The sequence below is a fragment of the Leucopleurus acutus genome (genome assembly GCF_964270905.1).
Source record: "Leucopleurus acutus genome assembly, chromosome: 5".
Classification (NCBI taxonomy): Eukaryota; Metazoa; Chordata; class Mammalia; order Artiodactyla; family Delphinidae; genus Leucopleurus; species Leucopleurus acutus.
Window position 1 is genome coordinate 15,819,995 of NC_139147.1, and position 21,040 is coordinate 15,841,034.

The 21,040-nt window shown below is 37.1% G+C and overlaps 1 protein-coding gene across 3 annotated transcripts in view; it reads left to right on the forward strand.

Annotated features, from left to right (window-relative positions):
• The window catches only part of LTN1 (listerin E3 ubiquitin protein ligase 1), a 64,939-nt gene that overhangs the window by 20,656 nt on the left and 23,243 nt on the right, over positions 1-21,040 (forward strand). For all 3 annotated transcript variants that reach the window (XM_082839825.1, XM_082839824.1, XM_082839826.1), the window contains exons 7-18: positions 4,759-4,932; positions 5,926-6,116; positions 6,849-6,984; positions 7,830-8,639; positions 9,166-9,207; positions 11,729-11,918; positions 12,446-12,685; positions 13,525-13,678; positions 14,700-14,844; positions 15,307-15,493; positions 17,347-17,506; positions 18,443-18,547. In XM_082839825.1, coding sequence (XP_082695951.1) covers positions 4,759-4,932; positions 5,926-6,116; positions 6,849-6,984; positions 7,830-8,639; positions 9,166-9,207; positions 11,729-11,918; positions 12,446-12,685; positions 13,525-13,678; positions 14,700-14,844; positions 15,307-15,493; positions 17,347-17,506; positions 18,443-18,547 — 2,534 coding nt within the window. The remainder of the gene's footprint in view (positions 1-4,758; positions 4,933-5,925; positions 6,117-6,848; positions 6,985-7,829; positions 8,640-9,165; positions 9,208-11,728; positions 11,919-12,445; positions 12,686-13,524; positions 13,679-14,699; positions 14,845-15,306; positions 15,494-17,346; positions 17,507-18,442; positions 18,548-21,040) is intronic.

The window sequence follows — 21,040 nt, forward strand, 5'->3', positions numbered from 1 at the left end:
AAATGTCCTATAAATATCAATCAAGTCTATCTTGTTTAATGTATCATTTAAAGCTTGTGTTTCCTTTTTATTTTCATTTTGGATGATCTGTCCATTGGTGAAAGTGGGGTGTTAAAGTCCCCTACTATGATTGTGTTACTGTCAATTTCCCCTTTTATGGCTATTAGTATTTGCCTTATGTATTGAGGTGCTCCTGTGTTGGGTGCATAAATATTTACAATTGTTATATTTTCCTCTTAGATTGATCCCTTGATCATTATGTAATGTCCCTCTTTGTCTCTTGTAATAGTCTTTGTTTTAAAGTCTATTTTGTCTGATATGAGAATTGCTACTCCAGCTTTCTTTTGATTTCCATTTGCATGGAATATCTTTTTCCATCCCCTCACTTTCAGTCTGTATGTGTCCCTAGGTCTGAAGTGGGTCTCTTGTAGACAGCATATATATGGGTCTTGTTTTTGTATCCATTCAGCCAGTCTGTGTCTTTTGGTTGGAGCATTTAATCCACTTACATTTAAGGTAATTATCGATACGTATGTTCCTATTACCATTATCTAAATTGTTTTGGGTTTGTTATTGTAGGTCTTTTCCTTCTCTTGTGTTTCTTGCGTAGAGAAGTTCCTTTAGCATTTGTTGTAAAGTTGGTTTGATGGTGCTGAAGTCTCTTAGCTTTTGCTTGTCTGTAAAGGTTTTAATTTCTCCGTCAAATCTGAATGGGATCCTTGCTGGGTAGAGTAATCTTGGTTGTAGGTTTTTCTCCTTCATCACTTTAAATATGTCCTGCCGCTCTCTTCTGGCTTGCAGAGTTTCTGCTGAAAGATCAGCTGTTAACCTGATCCCTTGTTTGTTATTTTCCCCTTGCTGCTTTTAATATTTTTTCTTTGTATTTAATTTTTGATAGTTTGATTAATATGTGTCTTGGCATGTTTCTCCTTGGATTTATCCTATATGGGACTCTCTGTGCTTCCTGGAGTTGATTAACTATTTCCTTTCCCATATTAGGGAAGTTTTCAACTATAATCTCCTCAAATATTTTCTCAGTCCCTTTCTTTTTCTCTTCTTCTTCTGGGACCCCTATAATTCGAATGTTGGTGTGTTTAATGTTGTCCCAGGGGTCTCTGATACTGTCCTCAATTCTTTTCATTCTTTTTCTTTATTCTGCTCTGCAGTAGTTATTTCCACTGTTTTGTCTTCCAGGTCACTTATCTGTTCTTTTGCCTCAGTTATTCTGCTATTGATCCCTTCTAGAGAATTTTTAATTTCATTTATTGTGTTGTTCATCACTGTTTGTTTGCTCTTTAGTTCTTCTAGATCCTTGTTAAATGTTTCTTGTATTTTCTCCATTGTATTTCCAAGAGTTTTGATCATCTTTACTATCACTATTCTGAATTCTTTTTCTGGTAGACTGCCTATTTCCTCTTCATTTTTTAGGTCTGGTGGGTTTTTGCCTTGCTCCATCTGCTGTGTGTTTCTCTGTCTTCTCACTTTGTTTAACTTACTGTTTTTGGGTTCTCCTTTTTGCAGGCTGCAGGGTCGTAGTTCCCGTTGTTTTTGGTGTCTGTCCCCAGTGGCTAAGGTTGGTTCAGTGGGTTGTGCAGGCTTCCTGGTGGAGGGGACTGGGGCCTGTGTTCTGGTGGATGAGGCTGGATATTGTCTTTCTGGTGGGCAGCTCCACGTCTGGTGGTGTGTTTTGGGGTATCTGTGGCCTTATTATGATTTTAGCAGCCTCTCTGCTAATGGGTGGGGTTATGTTTCTGTCTTGGTAGTTGTTTGGCATAGGGTGTCCAGCACTGCAGCTTGCTGGTCGTTGAGTGGAGCTGGGTCGTGGTGTTGAGATGGAGATCTCTGGGAGATTTTCGCCATTTGATATTATGTGGAGCTGGGAGGTCTCTTGTGGACCAGTGTCCTGAACTTTGCTCTCCCACCTCAGAGGCACAGGCCTGATGTCTGGCTGGAGCATCAAGAGCCTTTCATCCACACAGCTCAGAATAAAAGGGAGAAGATAAAAGAAAGAAAAAAAGAAGATAAAATAAAGTAAAATAAAATAATTAAAATAAAAAATAATTATTAAAAAAAATTTTAAGTAATTAAAAAAAAAGGAAAGAAAGAAGAGGGCAACCAAACCAAAAAAAATTCACCAATGATAACAAGCACTAAAAACTATACTTAAAAAAAAAACAAAAACGGACAAACAGAACCCTAGGACAAATGGTAAAGGCAAAACTATACAGACAAAATCACACACAGAAGCATACACATACACACGAAAAGAGAAAAAGGGAAAAAAAAATATATATCATTCCTCCCAAAGTCCACCTCCTCAATTTGGGATGATTCGTTGTCTATTCAGGTATTCCACAGATGCAGGGTACATCAAGTTGATTGTGGAGCTTTAATCCGCTGCTTCTGAGGCTGCTGGGAGAGGTTTCCCTTTCTCTTCTTTGTTTGCACAGCTTCCGGGGCTCAGCTTTGGATTTGGACCCACCTCTGTGTGTAGGTTGCTGGAGGGCGTCTGCTCTTCGCTGCGACAGGACAGGGTTAAAGGAACAGCTGATTCGAGGGCTCTGACTCACTCATGCCGGGGTGGGGCGGGGGGAGTGGAAGGGAGGGAGGGGCACGAATGCAGGGCGAGCCTGCTGCAGCAGAGGCTGGCGTGACATTGCACCAGCCTGAGGCGCTGTGCGTTCTCCCGGGTAAGTTGTCCCTGGATCATGGGACCCTGGTAGTGGTGGGCTGCACAGGCTCCTGCGGTGTGGGGAGTGACCTGTGCTCGCACAGAGGCTTCTTTGGTGTCAGCAACAGCAGCCTTAGCGTCTCATGCCCGTCTCTGGGGTCCGTGCTGATAGCCGCGGCTCGCGCCTGTCTCTGGAGCTCATTTAAGCAGCGCTCTTAATCGCTTCTCCTCGCGCACTAGGAAACAAAGAGGCAAGAAAAAGTCTCTTGCCTCTTCGGCAGGTCCATACTTTTTCCCGGACTCCCTCCTGGCTAGCTGTGGTGCACTAACCCCTTCAGGCTGTGTTCATGCCGCCAACCCCAGCCCTCTCCCTGCGATCTAAGCTCCGAAGCCCGAACCTCAGCTCCCAGCCCCGCCCACCCCGGCGGGTGAGCAGACAAGCCTCTCCGGCTGGTGCGTGCCGGTCGGTACCGATCCTCCGTGCGGGAATCTCCCCGCTTTGCCCTCTGCACCCCTGTGGCTGCGCTCTCTTCCGTGGCTCCGAAGCTTCCCCCCTCCGCCACCCGCAGTCTCTGCCCGCGAAGGGGCTTCCTAGTGTGTGGAAACCTTTACTCCTTCATGGCTCCCTCCCACTGGTGCAGGTCCTGTCCTTATTCTTTTGTCTTTGCGTTTTCTTTTTTCTTTTGCCCTACCCAGGTACGTGGGGAGTTTCTTGCCTTTTGGGAGGTCTGAGGTCTTCTGCCAGCGTTCAGTAGGTGTTCTGTAGGAGTTGTTCCACATGCAGATGTATTTCTGATGTATCTGTGGGGAGGAAGGTGATCTCCATGTCTTACTCCTCCGCCATCTTGAAGCTCCTCTTCCTCCTGTTCTTATTATTTGTCTTTAGCTTTCCTTTTCCTAAATTTTTTAAAAAATTACTAATTAATTTATTTTTTGGCTGCTTTTGGTCTTCATTGCTGGGTGTGGACTTTCTCTAGTTGCTGCGAGCGGGGGCTATTCTTCATTGAAGTGCGTGGGCTTCTCATTCCGGTGGCTTCTCTTGTTGCGGAGCATGGGCTCTAGGCACGCAGGCTTCGCTAGTTGTGGTGTGCAGGCTCAGTAGTCATGGCTCAGAGGCTCTAGAGCGCAGGCTCAGTAGTTGTGGTGCACGGGCTTGGTTGCTCCATGGCATGTGGGATCTTCCCAGACCAGGGCTCGAACCCATGTCCCCTGCATTGGCAGGCAGATTGGCAGATTGGCAGATTCTTAACCACTGTGCCACCAGGGAAGTCCTGTCTTTAGATTTTTTGGAATATTTTTTATAGCCTTTTATTTTGCTATGATTATAAAGAGTAATTTGGGTTACTTTCTAGTTTCTTTTTTTCCCCTTTTCTCTGTATTAATTAGGTTCTCAGTACCACGTTGAATAGAAGTGGTGGTAGCGGGCTTCCTTTTCTTGTTTCTTACTTTAATGGAAATAGTTGTAGACTCTTAATGTTGAGTATGACGCTGTTAAACTATGAATTGTGCTCTTATTTATTTATTTGTGTATTTATTTTTAGTTTAGGAATTGTGCTTGGTTCTTTTCCAGATCTGCTGTGCTTTTTCTAAGATCGTTTTCCGTTCAAATTTCTTTAAACTTTTGTTTCTTTAAAGATAATAAACATTGTTGATATGGAGCTTGTAACTGATAGATAATTATAAGATTTAAAGTCTCAGGTCTCTGTGTTATCTTTTGTTTCTGCATAGTGGGTCATGGTGTCTTATTTTTTGTTTGGCTGTATTTAACTTTGTGCTGACTAGTATATTCATAGGGATAATTTGAGCCCCCAAATGAAGGCTTCTTACACTAGAGAGGATTTGTATTTGCTTGGGCCAAAGAAATAGAAAGTTGAATTCTTTCTGCCTTCACTTTTGGCTTGGTAATTCCTAATGTCTTTTAAGCTCTGTGGTGTTCTTCAGATTTTTAAAAAGTATTTTTTCTAGCCCCTTTAGTTTTATTAATGGAAGGGTTAGTATGAATAGCCTACCTGCCATTACCATAAATAAAATTTTATCATACCTTGACTAGGCTTTAGTTTAATTCAGCTTTCCATTTTTTCTTTCAGATCCGCTCAGCCTATTTTGAGTTAGTTTCTGCTTTGTGCCAGCGTACTCCACAGTTGATGAAAGATGAGGCATCCAAAGTGAGCCCATCTGTCCTTCTTAGCATTGATGACAGTGACCCCATTGTATGCCCTGCTCTCTGGGAAGCTGTGCTTTACACACTTACAACTATTGAGGTAGGTTAAAGAGGTACATTTAGTACAGCTGGGAATATTTGTCTTCTTAGTTGTATTTTAGAAGCCTTAGATACCATGTGAGAGAGCCTATCAGATTGTAATATTTAAAACTTGCTAGAAAAATGCTTTCCTGGGAATAAAATATTTAATCCAAAGCTTTGTATAAATCTTAAACTGACTATAAAATGGTATAGCATTTTTATTTTACTTTCAGTTTAGTCATATCAATATCCTTTAAAACTTATATGGCCCAATGAAATCAACATATCTGAATATTATATTTAAGATTAAATATTGCTGTCCCTTTTAGAAAGCAGGTTTTTTGTTTGTTTGTTTAGAAAGCAGCTTTTATAGAAGTCTTTTCAGTTAAATATTACTTATTTTTTGGCTGCCTCAGACCTTAGTTGCAGCACGTGGGCTCTTCATTGAGTCATGCAGGATCTTTCATTGCTATGTGCGGGCTTCTCTCTAGTTGTGTCGTGCGGGTTGTTTTCTCTTCTCTAGTTGTGGTGCGCAGGCTTCAGGGCACGTGGGCTCTGTAGTTGTGGCACATGGGTTCCAGTGTGTGCAAGCTCTGTAGTTTGCTGCACACAGGCTCTCTAGTTGAGGTGCGCGAGCTCAGTAGTTGTGGCGTGCGGGCTTAGTTGCCCCGCAGTATGTGTGATCTTAGTTCCCTGACCAGGGATCACACCCACGTCCCCTGCATTATAAGGTGGATTCTTTACCACTGGACCACCAGGGAAGTCCCTAAATAGTTATTTCTGATCAATATTGTCCTGGAAGTATGTTGTATACATAATTACTAAATGTAATAAATTTCTTATAATTTCAGACTTTTAGTTTTTAATGGTGGTGAGAGATTTTGACCCTCTTTAGTTAGAATACTTGATTTTTATTTTTGAGAGTCTGTATGTCTTCTCTCTTAATTGGGAAATGTATGTTTATGATCTCTAATTATTATTATAATCTTTTTTTTTTTTTTTTTTGGGGAAGGACTGTTGGCTTCATGTAAATGCAAAAAAAAGTGTGTTTCCCAAGCTGTCAGCTATGGTTCGTGAAGGAGGTCGGGGTCTGGCTGCTGTCATATATCCTTATCTTCTGCCATTTATCAGCAAACTCCCTCAGTCTATTACAGATCCAAAGTTGGATTTCTTCAAAAATTTTCTCACCTCCCTAATTGCAGGGTAAGGAATTTAAATTCTTGACCTTTAAAGCAAAATAGATTTTTTCTTATTTTCATAAATGGGCAGAACGACATACTTGTTATTATCATATGTAAATTTCCCCAAATTGTTTTGCTGTTCATTAAACACTTTTAAAGTTTTCAGAGAATTACAATTGGAATTCTTTTTTTGGGTACTTTCAACACTTCAGTGGTAGTATGCAGCAGAAAGTGAGATAAATTATGGCAAGGCCCTTAGGTGGAAATAGGCTCTTTTTCAATGACCCATTTTTTGGTATGTTGATAAATACAAATGCCCGAGTGCAGAAAATGAACCAGTGAACTTTCCCATTAACTTAAATATAATAGCTGTTTAAAGTCACACTTAAAACGTCATTTCAGCGTATTTGTTGAACTTAGTAAAAGATACCCAGTTTTATTAATGATTAAAATTTTTTTTTCCACTACAGTATTATCTTTATTTGGTTAAGTCCTCTCTTTGAAATTTGCAGATGAATTGGTCCATGAATAGAAAATAAATATGTTATCTTTTGTTGATACATTTTTGAAGATATGCTATTTTTCATAGTTCTTCAAGTTTATATTCTAATCGGGCTGTATTTTGGTTGTTCTTAGTTTTTCATTGAAGAAATTATTTTTAGAAATTCTTTTTCATGCCTTTATTTTGGTGTTTTTGTATTGCTTATTTTCTTTTTCATGAAGGAATAAGCCACAGGTATTTATTATTTCTTAGGCTATCAACAGAAAGAACCAAAACCAGCTTTTCAGAGTGCTCAGCAGTAATATCTGCTTTTTTTGAATGCTTACGTTTTATAATGCAGCAAAACTTAGGTGAGGAAGAGATAGAAGAGATGCTCGTCAATGATCAGGTATTTATAATGTAAAAATCATCAGTGCCTTTGCACACTAACTATAAAGAATCAAGCTCATTGTGTCTTGTTGCCATTTTTATTAATTAGCCTTCCTTGTAAAGATTTCATTTTTATGATTTACAAATTAAGTAATGTGTATTGCTGACCAATAAGTGAAAATTTCTGTATTGTTAGTTGTTATCATAATACCATAATGCCTAAGTACTAGTCACTCTCTGGTTGTACAAACTCTGTTTTAGAGAGTCGCAATGCAAAACAATTTAGAAGATGCAATTTTCAACATTTTGTATTTTAGTTTATATTATAATCATCTTGTTCCTTCTAAAATATGTAGTACATTTATCCTTTTGTGAGCAATTGTGCTTGGCTTTTAGAACTAGTGATGAGAGCGGGTCCTGGAATATGGTTCCTTATGGTAGGAAATTAATATGATTACATAAGCCTAGATCCTAGTTGATGTCTCAGATAGTTAATTTCTCTTATCTTTGTAATTTAAGAGAAAGCATTCTGAATTCTGTGGGTCCTATATGTCTTTCATATTGGTTTAGAAAAAAGCAAAACACTTTGAATAAGTTCAGAAGATCCAAAGAGTTGATGACCAATGATCTTCGTTAATTACATCATAAAAAAGAAGTAATTCGGGGAGATACAGTGAAATCGTTAGGCTCTCTGAATGATATGAAGATGATTTTCAGGTTCAAATTAACTCTTTTCATAGTTCTGGGAAAAAATTCATGTTTTTCAGTTATTAACTATGAAAATTTATAATGTTTTACAAATACCTTGTTTAAATTTCATTTTCCCTGACAACTGAACTTTAATATTTCTACCTTCTCTTTTAGTTGATTCCTTTTATTGATGCAGTTCTCAAAGACCCAAGATTGCAAGATGAGCAGCTGTTTAACCATTTGGCAGAAACTTTAAGTTCATGGGAAGCCAAAGCAGATTTGGATAAAGATGATAAGACAGCTTACAATTTGGAGAAAGTGCTACTGAATTTCTGGGAAAGACTGTCAGAGATCTGTGTTGAGAAAATCAATGAGCCTGAAACTGATGTTAAGTCAGTTTTGGGTGTTTCTAACCTATTACAGGTCCTTCAGAAGCCAAAGAGCTCCTTGAAGTTAAATAAAAAAAACGTTGGTAAGGTTAGATTTGCTGATGAGATGCCTGAAAGTAATAAAGAGAATGAGAAATATGTCTCCTCAGAAGGAGAGAATAGTGAAGGCTCTGAATTAATGGCTGAACCTTCTCTCACTCACAGTTGCTCAGACCTTGTATCACCCCTAAGAAAAAAACCTTTGGAAGACTTAGTCTGTAAACTAGCAGAAATGAGTGTTAATTATGTCAATGAACAAAAGTCGGAGCAACATCTAAGGTTTCTTTCCACTCTGCTCAACTCCTTCTCTTCAAGCCAAGTATTTAAAGTGCTGTTAGGTGATGAAAAACAGAGTATTGTCAAAGCCAAACCTCTTGAAATAGCCAAACTTGCACAAAAAAATCCCGCGATACAGTTTTTATACCAGAAAGTAATAGGTTGGCTAAATGAAGATCAAAGGAAGGATGCTAGTTTCTTGGTGGACATTTTGTACAGTGCCCTTTGTTGCTGTGATAGTCATATGGAAAGAAAAGCTGTCTTGGATGATCTAATTGAGGTATTACTGTTCTGTATCTTTTTATTTTCAGTTATTTATTTATTCATTCATTCATGCATGCCTGCATGCGGGGTCTTTCTTCCCTGACCAGGGATCAAACCCGTGCCCCATACAGTGGAAGCATGGAGCCCTAACCACTGGATCACCAGGGAGTTCCCTGTATCTTTTTAAACTATAATGGTTTACACTGGCACACTGATTATGGATGAGTAGAATGAGACCTGTATGGGGGTTATTTTGGGACTGTTTCTTAACTATGAATGTCAGTTTAAAGACAATATATTCTTGATTGGGATTGGGAAGTATGTGAGACTTCTGGGTAGCTGTTCAGTAAGAGTAAATATGTTAAGATGACAAAAGCGTGGTAATAAAAGGGTAAGTTCTTTCAGTCCATACTTTTTAAAGCTGGACTTGCTAAAAAAATGTTTCAGTTTTGCAGTGGTTCCATGGTCACTTCATTTACTTATAAAAAATTTTACCAGTTACTGTTTTTTCTAGCAGATTGTTTCTGTTTTTCTTCTTTTAGGTGGATCTGAAATGGAATTCTATTCTTCAGGTCATTGAAAAGGTATCTTAGAGATTTTTCTCTTTTTTTTTTGTATTTATAGGTATACAAAAATTAAACCACAGCTATATTCACATAATGGTATGTGATTAGGTGTCTCTGTTAGAGAACTTCCTATTATTGTAACTTTCTTCTCATAATTTGAAAAGCCATGGTGTTCACCTTTCTATAGTATTATTTTTCTGGTTAGGAGTATCAGGGAAGAATGAACAGGTTCTGGAAGATCCAGTGTCTCTTCCCTAGTGGGTAACAAAGGAAGAGTTAAGCATTTATCTTAGTTTATCTTTTAAACTAAGGTTTCTGCTGTTATCCTAGTTATTTTTTCTTCTGTAGAAATGGATTGAATGGTTCTAGCTTTGAGTAGAACGCATCAGGAAATTAAGTTTGTTTTACCCTGGAATACTATACAGGCAAACTAAAGTCTTCCCACCTTTATTTAATTGCCATTTGACTAAGTAAGAAAATTAGTGATGAAAATAATACAAAGAAACATAATTCAGAAAAATTTTTAAATGGCTTAAGTATTCTTTCCTAATGAAGATGTAAATGATATAACGTAACACTTTTCCAACCATAGAAATGTTATGACTAGCTGCCTAAAAGTCTTCCTTTTCTTAAAGAATTTTTTCATTATTTTAAAATTTTACTTACATAACTCTCATTTACAAGTTTCTTTTTTTCTGTCTTTTTAAATTATATTGAAAAAAACATATAATTTGCCATAGTAACAATTTCTGAGTGTACAGTAGTGTTGTTTATTCACATTATTGGTCAACCAATCTCCAGAACTTTTTCACCTTGTAAAATAGAAACTATACCCATTAAACAATAACTCCCTATTTCCCCCAATAGTTTATTTTTACAAAATAAATACAGAGTATTAATTTACTCTTTTTCAACGGGAAATATAACTTACTGGCACACCATTTTGAATTACTTTATTCAGTACCTCCTCTCCCTATAGGCAGGCTACATGAAAAGCCAAATTATGAGAAAGCTGCTTGATAAGTCTAGAATCAGAGCAAAAGTATATAGTTAATAATTTGATAAGATAAAGATGGATATATCCATTTCCAACTTAGGAATGTACCTGCCAGGTTCAGGTACATCTGTAGTTCAGGTACATCTGTTTGGAAGACTCTTCCTGGGCAGTGTTTGGAAGTTCATAGCCAGTGTTTGCTTCCTGTACTTCTGTGACTAACTAGTCTCCCTAACCCCTGTTAGATTCTTTCTGTGGATATGTTAAAACATTGAGAAGTTGGACTTCATGTCTTATTAACCTGAGAGACATTTTATTCAGAAGTTTGCTTTTTGGATTCTGTAGGATTCTATAAAATAGATTGGTTTTATTTGGTAAGCTATCGTAGGAAAGCTAATATTATAGCCATCTAAGTTCTAGTTTTTCTTGTTTTTATGCAACATCATACTTTATGAGCAGAGTCCTAAAGTCAGCTTCCTTAAAAACAAACCTGACTTTTGTAACCAGAAAGAACCTTAGAGATTTTCTAAGTTAACCTTCATTTTTCAAATTAGGAAATAGGCCCAGGTTGGTTAAGAGCTTTGTCTAAGGTCATAAAGCCAGAATAGTGGTAAAGCTTGGACTAAAATAGAAGCTCTCATTACCTACAATTTTTTAAATAAGGAGATAAAACAGTTTTGGGGGCACTACCCAATCTGCACTTGGATTTTTTTTTTTTTTTCCAGATTGCTTTGAAATGAGCCAAGTTGCAAATTCCTTTCTTCTCAGCCCTTAAACCAAAAGAAGCTCTGGGAACATGGATCACCATGCTTTTGGGGGTGGATTTACAGTTTTTTCCCTTGCTTCCCCACCCCATGAAAATAAACCAGTTGCTGTCAGCTATCTACCCCAGTAACTATTTCAGAAAATTTGGGCAAATGATAAGTCCCATTGTTCATATTGAAGTAATTTACCACTATTATATGTTAATTGTTCTTTAGCAAAATTAATGAACAAAAATTTAATATTTGTAGAGCATTTTAAAATCTGTCTTTAAAGTTCATTCATTATTCATTGAACATATCTGCAGTGTTGATAGCAGGTATCAAAGAAGTTTAAGACAGTCTCTGCTCTCAAGGAACTTACAGTTTCATTGGAAATAACACATACACAGATGAAACATTATAAATAATAATACAACCTAGTGAGTGCTCTAGAGATTCAGAGAAAAGCAGTGATGAGTATGGGCTGGCATGGATGGGGGAGACTTCACAAAGCAGGTGGGATTTATACTAAATCTCAAATAATGGATGTGATTTTCATAAATAAAGAAGAAGGGGAATATTTATGGTTGGGAAGATAGAATGAACAAAGCATGGAAGCATACATAAGCAAGGCTTAGTGGGGAATAGGGAAGATACCAGCCTTCTTAGAACTTGAGGAGGAGGCATGGGGGACGATGTTGAGGCCACGATGATGAAAGGAGGTAATATGGTACAAGTAATATTTTGGCAAGTCTACTTTTTGATCTTGCTTCTAATCTTTGCTTTAATTTTATGGTTTTAGGCATGTTCTAGTTCAGATAAACATGCTTTAGTAACTCCTTGGCTAAAAGGAGATATCCTTGGCGAGAAATTGGTAACCTTGGCAGATCATCTTTGTAATAAGGACTTGGAATCCACAGTATCTTCTGAATCTTACTTCTCAGAAAGATGGTCTCTTTTAAGCTTGGTATTATCCCAACATGTTAAAAATGGTAGGTAAAAATATGGCTTTTGTTTTTTAGTAGGGAGGGAGTAGTTTTTTTCACCTTTTGGGAGGATTCCATGCTGCTCAGTTTGCATAATATTAGTTGAGAATAACAAGATTTAGTTCACTCAAATATCTGAATTTTGTAAGCACCCTAAATGTTTATAAATCTCTGTAACATGACTTGGAAGATATTTAATACTTTTAGTTTTATATTTTAAAGGGTTTTGAATTTAGCCATTCACTCTAATTTTGTCTAGCATTGCTTTTTTACTTAATTTAAAATAGCTTTTTTTAATGTGAGGGCTTTTATGTGTGGGGAACAGATTGATTTGTTGATGTGATTTTCTTTTATATAAAACATAAACAACTTTTTAAAAAAAAAAAAAACACATGGCGAGACCAAGATGGAATGTTAACCCCAAGTAAAGTATTAAAATACATTGGTTAAAAAATTAAAAACAAAGATTTAAAAAAGGAAAACACACTGTTAATATTTCTTGTATTTTGTCTGTTTGAATTTTTTTTCTGTAGATTACTTGATTGGAGAAGTATATGTTGAAAGAATTATTGTTAAACTTCATGAAACTTTATCCAAAGCAAAGAAATTGTCAGAAGCTGAAAATAATGACTCATCAGTGTCTTTTATCTGTGATGTGGCCTATAACTATTTCAGCTCAGCAAAAGGATGCTTGCTAATGCCATCATCTGAAGATTTATTGTTAACTCTCTTTCAGTTGTGTGCTGAGAGCAAAGAAAAAACACATTTGCCAGGTAATAGCCTACTGCTCAAATGTTTTGTTGGGAATCTCCGGCTCTGATCTTCATAGTGTAAGTGCCCAGGCTTTATTAATTGAATCATAATGTGTTTGAACTTTGAAAGCATTTTGAGTAAAGGACTACAAATCTTAAACACTTTCAGCTTTAGAAACCAAGTTAAAGGTGTATGTAGACATTATATCTAAAGTTTTTACTTGATATCGAGGAAACGGTTTTGAAAGGGGCCATGATAGGTGAGTTAGCATCTTAGCTCCTTCACTCAGTAGCTCTCACAAGTTGCTTAATTTCTTGTTGCCTCAGTTTCCATATTTATAAAGGGGGACATTAATACCTTCTTCTCTTATAGTTAAAGACATTCAATCTTGGTGTATAGTAAAATGAAATTGAGATTCCCTTTTTAAGGACTATATTCCTGTCTTATATGTTAATTCAGACTTATTTGTGAAAGGAATGTAAAAAATACTCTTGAAAAAAAAAAGGTTTTAATGGAAAAGCCTCCTCCCCAACCCTTTCTTTAATACTAACTTTTCTATTTGAAAATGGTATAATATTTTTTATATCTCCAAAAGGTCAACTCTCTTATAAATAAGTTCAGAGCAGAAAAAAGCTGACTTTAAAAATCTTAGCATTTTTACATTTATATGGCATGAGTTAGCTTACATTATTGTGTATTTATGACATAGTTATTTTGTTTTAGCCCTTGAATAGTAATTTTATGTTTTCTTAATGGTACCTTACAAATCTCAGATCTGCAATGAGTTCTTTCAGACATTTTGTACTGATTATAGTTACTTCATAGGGATTATGAATCACTGTTGACATCTTGATTTTAGACTTTCTTATCAGTAAACTGAAAAATACTTGGCTCTCTGGTGTGAATTTATTGGTCCATCAAACTGGCGACACATATAAACAGAGTACCTTCCTACGTTTATCTGCTCTGTGGCTGAAAAACCAAGTTCAGTCTTCATCATTGGATATCACAAGGTAACCTTTTTTTGTGCTCAGTTGCAGAGTATCTCTTTAGTAATTGATCATTGTCCTTAATAAGGTTCCATGATTAGTGTGAATGCCTATGAAAAATGACTTGTTGGGCTTACCTGGTGGCACAGTGGTTGAGAGTCCACCTGCCGATGCAGGGGACGTGGGTTCGTGCCCCGGTCCGGGAAGATCCCACATGCCGCGGAGCATCTGGGCCCGTGAACCATGGCTGCTGAGCCTGCGCGTCCGGAGCCTGTGCTCCACAACGGGAGAGGCCACAACAGTGAGACACCCGCGTACCGCAAAAAAAAAAAAAAAAAAAAAAAAAAAAAAAAAGACTTGTTATGTAAGAAATCTACAGGATTCTAAGGGAAGATCCAAACAGATTTTTCCAAAAGGATTTTGTTTTAATGATCATGCATTTAAGCTCAATTAATTGGAGAGTGATTTGTTTTGACCATAATAATTTATGGTTAGTGATGTGATAGGGGTGCTGTCCTGTGTCTTAGGCTGGTATGGATTGTAACCGTAAACTCTTACGGCCACCACGGACAATGATTGTCCTTCATTGTTTATTTTTTGGGGGAGTCTGGTAGCCACTGTTGTAAGGCGTTGAATTGCAGATGTATTTCACATTTCATGCCTAAATCCATATATAAAAATGAAAACTAAGAGAATGCATCCAGAGCTACTGGGGTTGGGTTAAATCTTTTTCTGATTATCATACTCTTTTAATGGAATAAAGTAGCTATATTTCAGAAATATCTGATCTGAAATAGGTCATTCACCTTCTTTCTGAACTAGAAGCAGCACTTGATTTCAATTATAAAATGTTGGATAAAATCCCCTGTTTGATTGTGTGTAAGTCACGAGGGGAGGGTGGAGAGAGAGACGATTTACTTTTATTTTGAATTGTCTTTTTTGTTCATTAAATACCCTATCTTCCGTAGGGTATTTAATGTATACCAGGGTATTCAAATTGGTTATAACATAACTGTAGTGGTTAAGTTATTTGCATTATTTTCAGTCTTCAGGTCCTCTTGTCTGCTGTTGATGATTTGCTAAATGCGCTTCTAGAGAGTGAAGATACTTATCTTCTGGGAGTTTATATTGGAAGTGTAATGCCAGACAACAGCGAATGGGAAAAGATGAGACAGTCTCTTCCTATGCAGGTATGTTTGAGATTGGAGAGTACTTATTTTATTCTGAAGTTTGGATTTCATGCAAGCTTAAATATTTTAATTTTATTCTGGGGAAGAAAAAAAGTAAATGAAATGAGTATCTTAGTTTGCGTTTCTGCCTTTGAATGCTCCTGTGTTGGGTGTTTGCTGTTTGCAAGATACCAGTTGACACTTGGCAGTTGCCATGGTACAAGGTAAATAAGACCTTGTTCTGTCCTAAAGGAATCCTAAAGAAACACACACGTTGATAATTTCTGTTCGTAGAAACCAAACTTCTAGGCTTCTGTGGTTTTACTAGTAAACTAGCAATAGCTTCATTTTTGAAGTTATTCTAATAACGTTTTGAAGATATTTTAATAACTTTATTTTTGTTCCCTTCTTAATTGCAGAAGTAGTAATTAATTGAACTATTGAATGCTTTTGTGTATAATTTAATGTATTCTTTTTTTATAGTGGTTGCATAGACCTCTTTTAGAAGGAAGACTGAGTCTGAATTATGAGTGTTTCAAAACAGATTTTAAAGAACAAGATACAAAGAAACTTCCCAGCCATTTGTGTACTTCAGCATTATTGAGCAAAATGATATTAGTTGCACTGAAAAAAGAAATAGTCCTAGAAAATAATGAGCTTGAGAAAATAAGTAAGTATATATGAGCATTCAGATAAATACATATAAACCTTGAAGTAATTAAAATGTAATTTTGAAATAATTTTGATTATACTTCAATCTAAATCTTTAAAGAATCAAAAATCCTCAGCTCCTTTTAATTATTTTAGCAATGAGAAACTTGAGGACACTTAAGAGATGAATGTTAAATTGCAAATCATATGGAATCATACTGAATATCTTGCTGTAGTCTTGTTAGCAATAGAGCAGAATTTGATATAAGATGTTACTCTAGTTGGCATGACATCAATATAAGCGCATCCTATGGCACATAACCCTAAAGAAAATGGTTAAGTGAGTCTTGTGTTTCATCAAGGATTCTGAATTTTCAATTAACTTTGAATCAATCTACCTTTGTGTAGGGCAATAATTTTTTTTCCCAGCAAGTGGAGCTTCAAATGTTGAATTTTAAAAGGATTTAAAAATTCCCCCATTCCAGGAAATGGTGTAGAATTGTAGGTAGCAGTGTGACCTGTACAAAATGGCCTGAAAGGACTTGCATAATTCCTGTATCAGTCTTGATTGTGAGCCCTCAGCTGAGTACAGTTACTAGCAGAGGAGAATATTGTGCTCTGTGGAAGAAAGCTGGAACACCTCTCGTGGTGAGCGAACTCCACGTGCAGTTGAGGTCGAGGAGATTAGCCTGCTCTTTACTTTACTCATAGAGTGAATCTGTCCAAAAACAACAATGGAAATTAGAGTAATAATTTTTGTTGTTTTTCTTATCTGGAACTTGAAAGGGATGGGATTTGATTTTTGAACCAGGTTTCAAGTCTTCTAACTCCAATATCCATACCTGGCTTTATAAAAGAGAGTTGTGACTAATTATGTATTGAAAACCTGTGACATGCCAGGTTTTGTGATACTTGGTCATTTACTTCTCACAGTAGTCCCGTGAGGTAGATTTGTATTATCCTAGCTGATAACGATGTGTGCAGCTCATTTGAATCCAGACTAGTCTGTCACCTAGGCCCATGCCCTGTGTACTAGATCGTGCTCTCTCCCATTTCTTTTTTCTTTTTTTTTTTTTTGCGGTACGCGGGCCTCTCACTGTTTTGGCCTGTCCCGTTGCGGAGCACAGGCTCCGGACGCGCAGGCTCAGTGGCATGGTTCACGGGCCCAGCCGCTCCGCAGCATGTGGGCTCTTCCCGGACCGGGGCATGAATGCGTGTCCCCTGCATTGGCAGGCGGACTCTCAACCACTGCGCCACCAGGGAAGCCCCTCTCCCATTTCTTAACACATTGACTTGAACTTCTCAGGTCTTGGGTCGCTTAGTTGTTTATCCTGGATGCAACTTCTTATCATTTGTGGCAAAAATAGTAGGAAGATTCTTCCAGTATCTCTCTCTAATAACTTAGGTTACTGTCACATTCTTAACTAATCAGAAAAGGGACCAAGTAATGTTTGGGAGAGGAGTGATATTTTGTATCAGGTATTCTCAGCTTTCATTATAGTTGAGCATCAAATAGTTGAAAATCAGTTCATAGATATTGATTGATTGATTGATTGGCTGTGCTATGCGGCATGTGGGATCTTAGTTCCCCGTACTTGAACATCAAATAGTGGAAAATCAGTTCACAGATTATTGATTGCTTGATTGCGCTACATAGCATGTGGGATCTTAGTTCCCCGACCACGGATCAAACCAGTGACCCCTGCATTGGAAGTGCAGAGTCTTAACCACTGGACCACCAGGGAAGTCCCAGTTCATAGATATTTTGAAATTAGTGGGCATAACAATGTTAGGGAATGGGGGGGACAAGTGAAAACAGTTCAAAGGTCTGTTCACAAAGTATACTCAATAATGTGTTGTCCATTCTGTTAGTTGCAGAACTGCTCTATTCATTGCAGTGGTATGAAGAATTAGACAATCCACCTATTTTTCTAACTGGATTTTGTGAACTGCTTCAAAAAATGAATATTACATATGATAACTTATGTGGACTTGGTAATACTTCTGGCCTTTTACAGCTGTTATTTAACAGGTAAGAATCTCTTTCAATTTCCATTTTTTTATGACTGTTTTGCTAGTTTATGGCTTGTGTCTTTAAAATGTAAGCCCACTTCATGCTAATCTTTGAATCAGAGAGTTTATCTAAATTAATCCCAATTCTTAATGATAAATACTTTGTGGATACTAAGTACTTGATTTACTCTTCTGGTGAGATATTTGGACTTTGCCTGTGTTATTAAATCCATAAATACATTCAAGGGCCAGATGACAATCCTGTAGAAGTTATTTTAATTTGACATATGTAACCCATCCTTCCACTACTCTAAATTTAACCTTTTACCTTGCATGTTGTTGCAGGTGTGTCTTAATATCATAACCACAAAACCCTCTCCCCTAGACGAGGAAGTAGGTATGAAAACAGAGTTATTGTAGAGGTTATAGCAGTTTGATGGTTAGCTCATTGAAATTACTGTGTTGAACTGCTCTCTTGAAGAGTTTTTCACTTGCCTGTAGTATTTTTCGTATGCTTTGCAGTATCAGAGGCCCCAGGCTGAACAGGTCTTCCTTTCCAGTCCCACTCTACATACTTGACACTCAGAACTTTCCTCAGTGGATATCAATACCTCCTTGCTTTCTCAACTTCAACAATCCTCGATGTCCTCTGGGATATGTCCTCTTTCCAGCTGCAACCTCTGGTCCTCAAGCTTAATCTTTAAGGTCATCTCCCCTATTGGAACTTGAGGGGCTTTGGGATTGCCTTGGATGAGAGCTCAATATCAGCTGTAAAGGAATTTCAGAAGTTAAGTTCCCAATCCTTTTGGTAACAGCAGTTATTTGGGTGCAGAAGTGCTGTGTGAATTGATACCCTTACAAGGTGATTTATTTAGTTCTGTATAAGGAATCCAGGTAAGCATTGTTTAAAACTCTTAAGTACACTTTAAAAACGGAATTTTTTTTCCTCTTTTAGATCCAGGGAAAATGGCACCCTTTGGTCTCTTATTATTGCTAAGTTGATCCTTTCCCGAAGTGTTTCATCTGATGAAGTAAAACGGCATTATAGGAGAAAAGAAGGGTATTCTTATTGAAAATACTTTTACTTTGAAATTTATTATGAGTGGTCACTTTGGCAACCCCAAACTAACAAACAGTCTCTAATGAGTCAGGAAAACAAGACTTAGGAAATGAGGAAATTAAAGAAAATGAGACTTAACAATTTAAATTGCATTAGGTTGCGACACGTCTTTTTTTTAATAAGCATTTTTAACCTTATAACATTTTGTTGAGGAATTTTATACGTGCTTTAAATAATTAACACTTCATAAACATGTTCTATTTTCCCCAGAAATCTCTCTGGTAAAATCTATCTTTTCCCCTTCCCTATCCTTCTTGCATCATTTTATTTGCTAAATGGAAATGATAAGGAAAGTTACTTACTCTTAACTTTATTCAATATCCTGTGATAAGCCATAATGGAAAAGAATATGAAAAGAATGTATATATATGTATAACTGAGTCATTTTGCTGAACAGCAGTAATAAACACAACATTGTAATTCAACTGTACTTCAATAAAAAATAAATTAAAAAAACTAAATTAAAAAAAGGTTACTTACTCTTAAATAAGGATCATCCTATTGAAGAATATTCTAAAAACGCAGTAAATGTGTTCTTAAGACAAATAGTGAGGTTGGACATACTAGAGATGTACTAGAGTTGATCATACTAGAGAAGCTGAACATTCGGATTAAACACCTAGCTGAAATTTACCAAGAGGCATTTTGAATTTACTGATTTACCAAGAAGAATTCAGAAATTATGTGTGTGTGTGTGTGTGTATGTATTCTGGTGCAGTAGAGTTGTAAGCTAAATTTTGATATTTTTAATCTTATTTAAAAATTTAAAAAATTTATTACTATATTTTAGAAGAATTTATATATATATAAATTTATTTATTTGGCTGCATTGGGTTTTTGTTGCTGCACGCAGGCTTTCTCTAGTTGGCGATGAGCATGGGCTACTCTTCATTGTGGTGCACAGGCTTCTCATTGCGGTGACTTCTCTTTTTGCAGAAAACGGGTCTAGGTGCACAGGCTTCAGTAGTTGTGGCACATGGGCTCAGTAGGTGTGGCTCGCCGGCTCTAGAGCGTGGGCTCAGTAGTTGTGGCGCATGGGCTTAGTTGCTCCGCGGCATGTGGGATCTTCCCGGACCAGGGCTCGAACCTGTGTCCTCTGCATTGGCAGGTGGATTCTTAACCACTGCGCCACCAGGGAAGTCCTAAATATATTATTTTGAGTTCAGTTATTAATGTGGATTATAGGTTCACATGCAATTATAAAAAATACAAAGAAATTCTGTGTACCTTTCATTCAGTTTCTTCCAGTGGTACCAGTTTGCATAACTTTAGTACAATTTCACAACCAAGAGAATGGCATTGATACAATTCACTGACCAAGTTTACTTGCACTCACATGTTTGTGTGTGTGTTCTGTGTGGGTTACCACCACCACATTACAAGCTACAGAATAGTTTTATCATAAGGATCCCCTATGTTACCCTTTCTTGCCTCAGCCACCTCCCCTCTTACCATTCTCCTCACCTCTGGCAAACAATAATCTGTTCTCTATATAATTTTATCATTTGGGAATGTTATATAAACAGAGTCATATAGCATATGATCTTTTGATGTTAGCTTTTTTTTTTAAGTAATTTAATTAATTTATTAATTTATTTTTGGCTACGTTGGGTCTTCGTTGCTGTGCGTGGGCTTTTTCTAGTTGTGGCGAGCGGGGGCTACTCTGCATTGCGGTGCGTGGGCTTCTTATTGCAGTGGCTTCTCTTTTTGCAGAGCACGGGCTCTAGGTGCGTGGGCTTCAGTAGGTGTGGCTCGCGGGCTCTAGAGCGCAGGCTCAGTAGTTGTGGCACATGGGCTTAGTTGCTCCACGGCATGTGGGATCTTCCTGGACCAGGGGTCAAACCCGTGTGCCCTGCATTGACAGGCAGATTCTTAACCACTGCCACCAGGGAAGTCCTGATGTTAGCTTTTTTTATTCAGCATAATTTTTAATATTTTTCTGATTATAAAAGTCATAGGGAATTAACTAAATAACTATTAAAAGTAATTGCAAATGAGATGGACATATACTTGACATACAGAAGTCAATATCTTTCTTATTCACCAGTAATAATCAGTTAAAAAAGGGCACAGGAAAAAAGAAATTCTGTTCACAATGACAACAAAACTGTAAATACCCAGAAATAAATTTAACAAAAATTTAAAATTGTAAAACTTAAGATCACAAAAGAAGGTGGGAAGATACATTATAAAAATTGTTGTATCTATAATTTCAGTGTAATGTCAATCAAAATTTCAGCACCATTTTTTGAAAAACTTGACAAACTGTTCTAAACATAGTATGCATTTGAAGGAAGAAAATGCTTAAGAATAGCTGGGACATTTATGAAAGAGAAAAGTGAAAAGGACTTGCCCTACCAAAATAATAATTAAGCACTATGAAATTGGTGAACATGCAGATCACTGGATCAAAATAGAGTCCAGAAACCAGTC